The sequence below is a fragment of the Hyperolius riggenbachi genome, chromosome 2 (genome assembly GCF_040937935.1).
Source record: "Hyperolius riggenbachi isolate aHypRig1 chromosome 2, aHypRig1.pri, whole genome shotgun sequence".
Classification (NCBI taxonomy): domain Eukaryota; kingdom Metazoa; phylum Chordata; class Amphibia; order Anura; family Hyperoliidae; genus Hyperolius; species Hyperolius riggenbachi.
In genome coordinates this window covers 352725179-352738556 of record NC_090647.1, presented here as the reverse complement: position 1 = coordinate 352738556, position 13378 = coordinate 352725179, and the positions used below count along the sequence as shown (strand labels likewise).

At 45.8% G+C, this 13378-nt stretch overlaps 1 protein-coding gene across 1 annotated transcript; it reads right to left on the bottom strand.

Annotated features, from left to right (window-relative positions):
- Positions 1-931: 931 nt before the first annotated feature.
- PPP1R15B (protein phosphatase 1 regulatory subunit 15B) lies at positions 932-12645 on the bottom strand. The gene is made up of 2 exons (XM_068269616.1): positions 10514-12645; positions 932-1427 (listed from the first exon to the last, which is right to left on the bottom strand). Exons 1-2 carry the CDS (start codon positions 12488-12490, stop codon positions 1230-1232), a joined length of 2175 nt encoding a protein of 724 aa, XP_068125717.1. The 5' UTR covers positions 12491-12645; the 3' UTR covers positions 932-1229.
- Between the last annotated feature and the right edge of the window lie 733 nt (positions 12646-13378).

Sequence of the window (13378 nt, the reverse complement as noted above, 5' to 3'; positions counted from 1 at the left end):
AATCTCCCTGGCGGGATTGACGAGCTCAGCTCGTCCAAAACACTTTCAGCAAGTTTTTGCTGGACGAGCTGAGCTCGTCCAGAACGCTAGGGAGGTTAAAGTATATACATTTCTTTAAGGTTACAGGTACCCCTTAGGCCTCGTTCTCAATGGATTTGGAAAGCACCACACATTGCCCACGCGTTGTGTCTCATCCAGTCAAAAAGTATGCTTTACTGTAACCCTTAACACACTCTCGTATCGCAAAGCACCTATAGCACTGTGATGGTCGCATAGGTGGTGCATTACAGTGCAGCAAGCCTCATTACAGAGCAGCCACTATGCTGCACCACGACACACCACTGGAAACGTGGTCTTACCGCTGCCTGACCCTACCGAAACATCTAAAGACGGTTATACACCAGTCAATATCTCTAGATTAGATCACTTTAATTCTGCAAGTGTTATAGTGACGCCTGCCAACCCCATCAAACACATTATAATAAACAGCACAAAAGCCTGATCGGGCAAGGTGGTAGATCTTAATCAAGCTGATGAGGGGTAGAGCACTGGGAGATACACAGGTACATACAGTCTATTGCTTTGAGTGGTAGACTGTAAGTAGGAGCAGCAAGTCAATCAGTTCTACATCAGAATTTATTATTGTCTGTGTTCCTATCAGAGAAATGTCCCACTGTCCTGTTGCAGGAGATATAAATCGTGAGGAGATATCCTCCAAATAGGAACCCTGACAAAAAGGTACTACCCCTTCCCCATTCTATCTAAAACTAATAAAGGTTTTGTCCTCCACTTTGATCAAAAATATCAATGCACTTGATTCTCTGTTTAAAATAAATTTTCATGGCAGGCAAACCATTGAACTTGATTAAAAAGAAATCTAATTGGCCAGAGATTTAAAGCAGAAATGCCGCGATGCAGTGAGGAGGAGTCATAGGATTATGTACAGTATTTATAATGTTTTGGGACCATTCATATTGTTGTATGGGATGTCGGCACAATGCTTTTCAATGCATGGATATGTATTTTATGACAATGCTCTTAGCTGGCTGAAAAAAGTCAAAACGATGAAAAACCTTTTATATGAAAGTGAAGAGGAGTAAAATCAGGAGCAGTTCTATTTGATCAGGAAGTAGAAAATTAAGTGATAGAATTCCGGGAAGCAGCTTCTGGAGAATAGATATTTAAAGATTTTTGTACAAAAAAGTCTGATATTTAAAATCTGGTGGGGGCTAGCTGTCCAGCTGCCTTGTCATCCTCTCCCATACCCTTTGTCTGTGATCAGGGGTCATGCAATGTCCAATGGTGGACTCTGTTTCCTTTATCCGCCGTTCAAATCTGCAGCGGTCCCGGGCCAACTCCTCCCAGCAACCTTTACGTTGTTCTTCACTGCACACATAATGTATGGTGATTTTTTCATGAAAGATCACCTACAAAAACAAATGAGAAACAAGTATAGCAAATGTTAGTAAAAAGCAATTACAATATCAGGGCTAGATAGTAACAATATAACTGGACGACACACAGGGCCTGATTAACAAATGCACCTCCAGGCTGAACATCAAAAGGTGTAGGCACAATGTTGCTGAGCTTGTTTATCTGTTACATAAAGCTCATCGATTACCTGATGTCAAGTCACTGACAAAATTACCTTGGCAGGAGCCCAGACACTGGCCATTTCTTGTACCATTGGCAGTCTGTGCCACAGGCTGCCATCTTTTCAGAGAGCAACAGAGTGCCTTCACCTTGCAGTGAACAATGGAGAGTATAAAATCCAGGCTTCACAGAACATTCACATAGCCTGAAAACCAATTCCTGCACTCCTCCTGGTCAGATTATCAAAATTTCAAGACAGAACTCATGGCTGCAGAAGCTACATTTCACACAAAATAAACAACATCTGAACATGGACTACTATGCTACCAGGTGAGATTTTAGATCTGTGCCTAGAAATGGACTGTAGCAACACTCGAGTCAGATCAAACCAAAGGTTGCTAAAGGGTAAGCAACTTGGCCACTGTGCAACTGCAGTCCTCTGCACACACCAGCAGCAGAACTTTTTGTGCCACCTTTTAATCCCCCCAAAATGAAAGAAACAAAGTGAACTCTCTCCAAAGATGTACAGACATCAATATAAAATCAGTACTGGAGATCTATGAAAGTATTCACATCTGTGTCCCTGTTGAAGGCTGTCCTCATTTCTTGTCAGCAAACAAGAAAAGCTCTCATAAAGGAAATGCATACATGCATCTTTCAACCCTTTCATTCTTTTAAACAGTATTAAGAGGTTCAATATGAAAACTAAGCTCAGAAAGTTTTAGCTTTTTTTTTTTTTTTTTTTTTTTTAAATATAAATAAACTTACATAAAAGTTTAGAACAAACTTACAAACCAATATCTCTAAAATGGTTGAAAAAACCCTGACCATTTTGGATGCTTATTAATAAATATTTCTGCTCAAAGCGAGTTGTCGTCTATGAGGTAAGCCACCTCAACCTTTTAGTTTTTAGTGTTTTTAACTTTTTTATACTTCCATTGGGCGCCTCTTTACTCCCTTCAATTTATTGTGGAAGCAGACCTTCAAATCTGCTTTCCTTTTACAGTCTGAAAGCATAACATTTGGAAGAGTCCCACGCAAAAACAAGGTTGGAATACAAACACCTGTCAGATAATGTTTCTGCTATAAACTGACCAAGGACACAGTCCTGACCACTATGTAATGGAGATATCAGCCACATCACTGCAGGACTGTGCTCAAACAAGACTTCTCTTGTCAGGGAATAAACCTTGCACGCTGTGCTCTACAGCAAAATGCATCCAAACACCAACAAGCAGCCAGAATTTCAACATACATCCATGAAATAAAAATTGAAAAGGACCCTGAAAAGAACGAAAATACGCCACACTGAACTTACACTGAACTTACCTGGGGCTTCCTCCAGCCCCCGTAGTCCATGAGGTCCCTCAGCATCCTCTATGCTCCCTCAATTCCCCTGCTGTCGACTCCATTGGCGCGTTAATTGGTCAGGAGTTGTGCGCAACTGTGCATGCACAGCCAGTCAAGCATGCTCATCTTGATTGCACACAAGCCAACGTAAACGTTCTGTGCAGTTCTCGAAAGAATGAACCACGCATGCGCAGAACGCTCCCAGCATCGGGTGCGCGGATGGGCCTTGCATGCGCATGCAGTTGAGCACTAATGAAGCCGCCAGCAGGCAAACGGAGGGAGTCCAGAGGACGTCAAGGGACCTCAGACTATGAGGGGGTTGGAGGTAGTCCCAGTTAAGTTCAGTATGGCTTTATTTTTTCATTCTGTGCAGGGTCCCTTTACATGCAGGGACTTCATGCAAGGGTGTCTGGGAACGGTTGACTGCAGCACTGATAGAAAATGTGGACCATCTCCAGGGCATGGAATCTAAGTGACCATTGATCTTCACCAGAAGAACAGGTTTTGCATACTATGAGCAGACTGCGTCTCATACTACCTAAAAGTGGTAAAATTGTCCAATCAAAATTGGATGCGTAAATTTACTTCTCTAGGGCATAGCACCCTGACATGGATTGGAAAACAAATTCCTTGCACGACTTTGCAGGGCTGACATTGTGGAGCTAGTTTTGTTGCAATATTATTATTATTATTTATATAGCGCCGACATATTCCGCAGCGCTGTACAGAGTATATATTGTCTTGTCACTTAACTGTCCCTCTGAGGGGCTCACAATCTAATGAAAGGTGTGTGTGTGGGGGGGGGGGGGGGGCTTGGCTGCGCATCCCTAAACACATGTTGCAATTGAATGGTTAATCGCACAGGCATACACCGCCTCTGCCAGACTGAAAAATGCACGCCCTGCATCCAAGACAAGTGCTAACATTTATTAAACTAGGTGGTGGTCATTTCAGATGCAGCCTTAGTGGTATGCGCTGGCGTTCTCCTTGCTGCTCACAATCTAATCCCTACCATAGTACTATGTCTATGTATGTATTGTGTAGTGCCTGTATCATAGTCTAGGGCCAATTTTTAGGGGGAGAAGTCAATTAACTTATCTGTATGTTTTTGGGATGTGGGGGGGGGAAACCAGAGTACCCGGAGGAAACCCACGCAGACACGGGGAGAACATACAAACTCCTTGCAGATGTTGACCTGGCTGGGATTTGAACCGGGGACCCAGCGTTGCAAGGCAAGAACGCTAACCACTACGCCACCGTGCTGCCCATAACGTTATTAATTCCAAATCTGGTTAGGTACGTACGCATACCATATATTTCACACCAAAGATAATCATGAGTGTCTCAGGTGAAAATCACTATCGTACAGATGCCCAAAGCTTTGGCAACCTGATAGGCCTGAACGATTTTAGAAAAAAAAAAATGGAATTGAGCGATTTCGATTAGATTTCCTTCAAATCAAGCTTTGTCCCCCCTCTGCTCTGTGTCTCTCTGTGCCTCCTCTGTCCCCCAAGCTGCATCAGTTTTGGACATAGATTAAAGCAGGAGTCCAGCGATGCCAGTATATCCATTTCGCCTCCTGCAGGCTCTAATACACAGAATACTTCCTGTATGTCATGTGACAGAGAAACCCCGGAGTTTTGCGAAGCACAAGAGCCAGCAGACAACGATAGAGGACGGACAGCGTTTGACTCATGCGGAAAGTATGTCCAACGCTGCGGGACGCACGTGCCGGGACTTTGGGGAGGTTGTAAGCCACTTCTTCAAACTTCCCCATGTGGAAATTATGTGATCGCGATGTTTGCCACTTTAACGATTCCAAAATTGTGATCTTGGTGATTGCGATTTCGGTTTAAATTTGATTTATCCTTCAGGCCTACAACCTGCCATGCAAACTTAAAGGATAAGTCTTGGCTGGCAACCTAGTTTTAACCAAAGCCAACATTGAGTTAAATCACCACCAACCGGCAGAAAAAAAATTCAGCCAGATTCAATATCCTACAAGATTTTAATTCAATGTATTATTCCTATTATCAATCATTTTTCCAAACACTTTTGCTTATCATGCCATGTGCCGGCTCCCAGTAGACAACCTGATCTGCCCTAGAGTTACATCAGCCTGGTCTCGTCGCAGGTTTCAGTCCTTTGCATCAGTCTGAGTCTCCTCTCTCGGGAAACCATTACCAGGGATGCCGTTGTATCTCCCTAAGTTACAATAACAATGGCCCAGACAAGACTAAGCAAGGAGTTCCACTGTCTGATAATCACTACAACTGAAAAAAATAAGCCAACATTAAAATATTCTAAACACTCACAACACCATGGTTATGCCTGGTCAGCAATGCATTCCTTTCATCACCTGGCTCAGAACAAAATGACAATCTATGGCAGCCGGGATCATTAGAGATGAAAAGGGGGGGGGGGGGGGGGGGCAAGCAGCAGGGAGGGCCACAGTAGTGACATAGTGTAGCATTTCTCAACACTTTATTGGTATGTACCCCTTTTAAAACCCTGTACTCACCAAGTACCCCCTAGCATAGTAAACATTATCACAAGTACCCCTTGACAAATATATACTTAATCCTAATACGTGATACTTGGTTCTAAACAATTTCCAAGCATTTAATGTTGCTTTCAATTAGCTAAAATACGAATTTGGTGTTTAAGATGTATCATTTTATAAAACTTTAAAATTGGTTAAGTATATCAAGTCCGAGTACCCCCGGAACCATCAGAAGTAGCCCCCTGGGGTACGTGTACCACCCGTTGAGAACCATGGGCATAGAGGATTCACCAGAATGCATTATTCATCAAGGGAGCCAGTCCAGCAGATGCTATCTATGGGCCTCCTGCTTTGGTTGGAATCTAATAACACAGAGTCGCATTATAACTACCTCCTACATCTAGGGCACACAACCAATGAATGAATGCTCAGGTTGCACAGATTATGTGGTTCCACAAGGTGGAATGTCAGCGCTAGTATAGATTAGGTGAGAAAATCCATAAGGAACAGTTCTCCAATTACAGTAGTGTTTACATCTTGAAGCGTTGTAATTGGCCGATTACTACAGCCTATGTAAAACCGATAAAAGTTTAAACGGGTGCTGTCCACCCAATCATAACGGAATTTTCCTATGGACTTTCTTACTGGGTCACAAACTATTAATAGCTTCGGAATGTCAGCAAGTTGGCAATGCAGCAACAGTGGCTGTCATGGGGAAAAGACAATTTATTAGAAAAAGACCTGATCATTGGCTACTGGGCCAAGATTAGTGGCATATAGGAAACAGCAGAGTTTGAGAACTGTCCATGAGGTGCTGTGGTTAAGGTACACATACTCTGCATGAAGGCTGAATGTATGCTTCCATAAACCATGCAGGTCCTCACATGGGTCTGACAGGTATACCACTCTTCACCCTTCAGCACTGAAAGCCCAGGCTAATCAATGGGCTTGCTCACATCTAATATGTTTCTGCATTCAGAATTAAAAAAAAACAAACACAAAACTGAGGGTTTCTGCTTTTTTTTTGAAGATGCTATGCACATTTTTCCATTATAATATATTGTAATCCAGTCAGGAACATGCAAATCAAGTAGTGACTCACTGATGTTTTTATGAAATTGAAAGAACTACAATAATGTCTTGTCCCAAGCAAGCGCTAACTAGCTGTACAACACGCATATAATATAAAGAGGCACTTTCTATACACAGTACCATGACAACTGAAGTGAGAAGTATATGGAGGCTACCATATTTATTTCCTTTTACACAATACTAGTTGCCTGGCAGCCCTGCTGATACATTTGGCTGCAGTAGTGTCTGATCACCACCAGAAAAGCATGCATATACTGTATCCTCTAGACCCTAAGACCCCCCCCCCCCCCCAAACAAGGGGGAAATTGTTGGTGTGTCTTATGGTCCGAATGTGACCATATGGCTCCCCTAAATCCCTGGCAGTCTAGCGGTCCCTGGGCTTCCCTCCTGCCCTGTTGCCTTCAATACTTATGCCCCCGCTCCTTTGTACTGGCTGAAATTTCCCCTGGCTAGGTTCAGTTTTCCCCCATTCTCTTGACATAGTGCAGCCTGCAGATGATTAGCACAACTCATTCTTCCCAGAGTGGCTATGTTGCTCTAAATACACCGGCAGCCTGCAGAGATCAGTATCACCTCGCCGCCTGTCCCCACAAAAGATCAGCTTCACCCCGTCATCTTTCCTGGATGCAGCGGCTCTATAAACAACGCAGGTGTTCTTCTGTAGTGTGTAGCTTGATGAGCGGGAGGAGCGGCTTAGATCTCTATACACACACGGGCACTCTTCCGTACTGTAGCTTGATGAGGTCATCAAGCTACAGTACGGAAGAGAGGAAGAAGAGTGACCAGCGTCTGGATCGCCTGGGAGGTGAGTGAAAGAACCCGCAGCATGCAATGCTCTGCATGGACCTCTCGGCGGCTACCACTAGTGTTGCTCGGTGGTTACAGCTCTGATCTTCAGTTTTCCACCCAGAGTCTAGCTCATGGTTAAAACTAAGGAGGTTAATAAAATGTAAAACCCAACGTCAAGCATGTAAGCTGTATGGTTAGAAACTGACAGATTAGTATGGCTGCCTGTGCTCCCATTTAAAGCAGATCCGAGATGAAAAACTAACTATAACAAGTAACTTGTCTATATATCTTATCTAAAATGTAGCTAGTTTACACAGCATATCTAGCTGCAAACAGCTTCAAAAGTTTATGATTATTTATTCCTGTGATACAATGAGGGCAGCCATGTTCTGTTTGTCACAGGCTAAGGGCTGGAGATGCTATCAGCTTGCCTGTGTGTAAAGTCAGTCCCCTCTCCTCCTCCCTCTGAAATCAATGGCTAGTAACCTCCTCCTCCTGCCCAGACTGAGCTCCCATAAGCCCATGCTACAGTGCCAAGGCACAAAAGGAGCTGTGGGCGAGGCTTGTTTAGGTTATAGGGAATTAGAGTATTCAAACAAAACAAAAAAAGTATTTGGCTTGAGGAATGCCATATAAACTATATTAAAGGAACACAATTATGAAATGAGTAACAGTTTATCTGATCCACTTGAAGTGATTTCTTTGAATTAACCCTCCTGGCGGTATGTCAAAATCCGCCAGGGGGCAGCAAATAGGTTTTTTTTTTAAATGTTTTTTTCTTCATGTAGCGAGACGAGGTCTCGCTACATGATAGCCGCTGCTCAGCGGCATCCCCCCAGCCCCTCCGATCGCCACTGGCGATCAGAGATCCCGTTCAAAGACGCCATGGCGACGGGGCGGGATGACGTCACCGACGTCGTGACGTCAAAGGGGACTCCGATCCACCACACAGCGCTGCCTGGCCCCGATTGGCCAGGCAGCGCACGGGGTCTGGGGGGGGGGCGGCTGCGGCGACGCGTATAGCGGCGGATCGGCGGCGATCGGGCACTGCACGCAGTTAGCAAAGTGCTAGCTGCGTGCAGCAAAAAAAAAAATAAAATAAAAAATTATGCAAATCGGCCCAGCAGGGCCTGAGCGGTGCCTCCCGGCGGCATAGCCCGTGCTCAGCACGGGCTTACCGCCAGGGAGGTTAAAGACCCAGGTGTCACTACAGTAAGTCAAGGCATTTTAACAAGGGTACAAAGAGCAATACACACCTAAAATAGTTCTCCACAACTCTACAAAAAAATGTAGTCATTCATGCATGTTGCTAATACCACTAGAGATGAGGGTTAACCTCACCAATATGAATAGAGACGGCCATAAAACCCAGTGTGTCTAAAGCTAAATACTCTCCACCTGATGGAGGACGAAGGATCCAGCTCATCTCCCTGACAAAGAGAGTGTTCCACGATCCATCTTCCAGCCAGCAGGTACACGCAATGTCACACGGCAGGCGCACATGGGAAGCCTAGCGTTTGCGCTATTTTGCGTGGAGTCGTTGGGGATTTTAAAGTGTACCAGTGCTGTGGATAAAAGCAGATTTGATACTAACCCACAGCTTTCGCCTGCTGCATACACATGCCTGTGTCCCGCGGCGTCCTCACGTGGTCTGCCGTTCAGCCGCGATCAGCCCTAGGACTTCTGCACATGCGCAGACCTCCCGGACAAGCGCATTAGACCCAGACCAACGCGAGCAAGTTATCAGGGCAGATCGTGGCTTAACAGTAGACTGCAGGAGGACGTGATGGTACACAGACATGTTTATGCACCAAGAGGAAGCCGTGGGTCAGTATCAAATCCGCTTTCATCCACAGCTCTGGTTTCCTTTAAAGATCCGCCGCAATGGTCACTGCTGCCACACGTCGATAAACGGTCACGTGATCGCACCCCTGTACACACGCGATGTGATCGCACGCCACGTGATCGGACCCCTGCACCCTAACCACTGCTCTCTGCCCCCCACTGCCGCGCTATAGCAGTGGAGAGCCAGAGGAGAACACTGGCCCGCCAGGGGCGTTCCTACAGGGATTTCTGAGCTGCCATTGGGCAGCTCTCTTCTCCCCCTGGCCGGGCCTCCTGCCACTCCCCACACACTATGAGAGAGAACACAGTCTATCAGTGCAGCGTCGTTAAAGTGGGCTATTGCGGCCCATGGGAGCGGCGGTTTTTGCATCTACTTGATCTGCTCAGCTCTGCGGATCAGGTAGCCCATTTATTTAAGCCCACCTTGGGCTCCCTTAAACCATTTGAAACTACACAAACTAAGCAGAAACAAAATGGAAATTGCCTGGAGGAGAACTTTACAAGGAACGCTAGGTGCGAGACTTATGGAAGATGTCAGATTTATTTCCTTTTAAATACCAGTTGCCTGGCAGTCCTTCTGATCTTTCTGGTCAGTAGGGTCTAAATCACACACCTGAAACGAGCATTCAGATACTCTTGTCATATTTGTCATAGACATCTGATCTGCGTATGCTTGTTCAGGGTCTATGGCTAAAAGTATTAAAGGCAGAGGATCAGCAGGACAGCCAGGCAATGCGCAATATTTAAATGGAACAAAAATGTCATCCTCCATATCCCTTTCACCTCAGTTTCCCTTTAAAGGAAACCTACAGTGAGAAACATGTGGTGGGACCATGTTTATTTCCCTTTTTAACAGTACTAGTTGCCTGGCAGTGCTGCTGATCTCTTTAGCCCCGTTCACACTCAGCTGTGTTTTGCTGACCGCCGGCGATTAGCAAAGCATTATAGCACATGTACTCCTATGGGATTACTCACATTGCGGCAACAAATTGCAATTTCCGCCAAAACATGCTGCATGCATTTTCCAGGCAAAAACGTGATCGCGACAAAAATCACAAAACATTGCAATCAACAGGCAATTGCGTTTTGCTCTGCCCAGTGTGAACAGTGGCCATTAGCTGCAGTAGTGTCTACAAGCATGTGACTAATCTGGTCAGACTTGGATCATAGCACCCTGTATGCATGCTTGTTCAGGGTCTATTGCTAAAAGTATTTGTAAGACAGATGATGATCAGTACAACCAGGCAATGTGCACTGTTAAAAAGGAAATAAATATGTCAGCCCTTACTTAAAGTGTGCGTTAATAAAACAGATGCATACATTAAGTCAAGCAACATATACCTTTTTCTGTCCAGTATTGGCACGGTCTTCCACAGGCACATTGTGTGTGTCTCTAAACCAGGACTGCTGCGGTTCTTCAGATGGGCAGGAAGTTAAAACTAATTTGTTAGGAAAGTTTCTACAGACCACCTCTGAATAATTGCTGCTGGCAGAGTCATTACAGATTCTACTTTTGTCCAAGGTCTGCACAGGAGCTTTAAAGTAAAGGGGGTTGTAAGGGTCATCAGATTTTAAAAAAGCATTCCAAAGTTTCTGATTTTCCTCCTCATTTGCACTAGAGTCTTCATCATCGTCATCATCACTAGATTCCTCCTCACTGTCACTGCTTGGTGCCACATCACTGTCACACCACGATTCTTCATCAGACAGACTTTGTTCCTGTCTTTGCACGGGAAGGGGATCTTCCTCAGTGACACCACCAGTCTTTAAACTGGCTGTAAAGTTCTGGGGGTTGTAAGGATCAGATGAACAAAACGAATTCCACAAAGAGACTTCATCAGGGACAGTTACTTCACTATCTGTCGTAGATACCGATCCTTCACTATCAAAGCCATCATCATTCTCTTCCTTGTCCCACTGTTCATCTCTATCTGAGGAATTTTCATCCTCATTTTCATCATCGCTCACAACTGTTCCCAAAATATAGCCAATATGTCTATTTGTGCAAACTGGAATAGAGGAAAAGGGGATTTCGCTATTAATATCAAAGTCCACTTCATCAGGTTGGTCATCCTCCTCTTCTGCAAAAGAACAGGGAGCTAGGTGTTCTGTTGGCAATTCAGATAACACATGTTTGTCTGCATCACAAGTTTCAATATGTAGGCTTTGAGCAAGGGTGACACATTGCCAGTCTTCCAGACTGTGGTAGCCTTGATCTTTATCAGGGGTAGATGGACAATTTAGCAGTAGGCCGTCTGAACTGCCCACTTCCTGAACTGGAACTTGCAAGTGGGCACACTGACTCTCCTCTATATGAACTCCCTGCAACTGTGTGAAGTTGATATCTGATAACGAATCACAGTTATTACACGTTTCCAGAATTTGGCTTTCTTCCCATTCAAATTCTGGCCATTCAGACATTAGGTCAGCAGTAAGATGATTAGGTGATGAATATAGATCAGGGAATGTTTGCATGTCAACCTTCTCCTGCTTCATCTCACTACCTTCTTCCTTTATGTCAGAGTCCATATTCTCCTGAGCCTGGTTCTGCTGCAGGAACCAGAGCCTCTTATTACGAATATGCTGGATTTCATCGGGCGTCTGACTGGTGATGTCCACAAAAGCTTCTTTATTTTGCTCATTTTGCTGATCTACCCAACTGAGTACCTGGCTTGAGCCTACATTTAGGATACAAGACATTATGCCAAGGGCAGAAGGAAGCTGGGAGCCATTTTTCTCATACGGTACCTGGCAGGTTTCATCTTCATTGGCAAGCTTGTGGTCAGCAGAAGACAACGTATGAGAAGTAAAGGTTGTTTTATGGATCTCTGCCTCCTCTTCATTAGGGTTACCTACATGTTTACAGGTCAGCCCCTGACCCCAGAATGCCTGGACTTTGGTGTTCAGCACAGCCTTCTGCCAGCTGCTCAGTCCCTCCAGTGCTGAATCCAAGGCATCGTCCCCACCAGTGCCAGCTGAAAACCCTTTCCAGGAGCCCAGGACATCCAGATCAGATTCCATGGCAGGAGACAGCAGCTCCTTCCAGGCTTCCAGCTCATCCAGGCAGCACTCCCCCGGCTCCTCCCAGGGCCGCAGCCTCAGCACTTCTAGCATTTCGGGTAACTCACCGGCACTCCGCACTGATCGGTGCACCACCCATCCGGAGGGCAGGGACAGCAGCGACCACTGCCCGGTAATGTAGGACCAGGCGGCTCCCAGCAGCTGGAGCAGGCGATAAGGAAACAGGCCATGGAGAAGGCGGCCTAACAAGGCCCGGAGTCCCGGCTGAGACGTCCTATCACGGTCTGCACACATCATTGCGCAGCTGCTCCTCACCCGGATATTCTGGCGGGGCGAGAGGAAGCCATGAGAGTCACCAGACGGCCGAGCTACCGACAGAGCAGCCAGACACCGGCCTCAAACTAACAGCTGGAAGCGCTGCGAGAGAGGAAAGAGAGGGTGGGCGGGGCGAATGACGCAACACTTCGGAGACCAAGTACGCATGCGCAGGAACTTCTTCCTCGTCTCGGCTATGCAAAATATCGAGAGAGAACATAGGTCTATGTGGGTTAGGAGGTTAAAGTGACAGCGCGGGAAGTCAGGCATCCTCGCTATGTGGACTATATAGGGGAAGTGAATACAGAGCATAGGGTGCGTGTCAGTGGTGAAATGGCGTAACAGTGACAATAAAGTGTATTGGTAGTTACAGAAACCGGATTATGTTCCCTTGTTTAGTAATGGCAAATCGAATTGAATCAAATCGAATCCCGATCAGACATGTCGGATTTAATCGGATCGTAAAAAGAATCGTAACCAAATCGTATAAAGAATCGTATCGTGTAGATTGGGCTGTAAAGCCGCATCTACACGCGTAGATGCGGCCGCGATGCTCCTGATCAATCGAGCCGCTAGCGCGGCTCGATTGATAAGATCCGACAGGACGGATCTTGCTTCCGCCGATTCCCTGCTCGCTACCCGCGAGGGGACAATGGCAGGGAATCGAGCGGAAGATAAGCGACGCCGGCGGGGAATTGAATGCGGCGCACGCGCGGTGAGCGGGGACGCGGAAGAGGCGATCTGGTGGCTAATCGAGCCGCCGGATCGCCACAACATCTCCCCGTGTAGACGGGGCTTTAAGGACGACTGTAGTGAGAATATGGAGGCTGATTTATTTATTTTCTTTTAAACAGTACCAGTTGCCTGGCA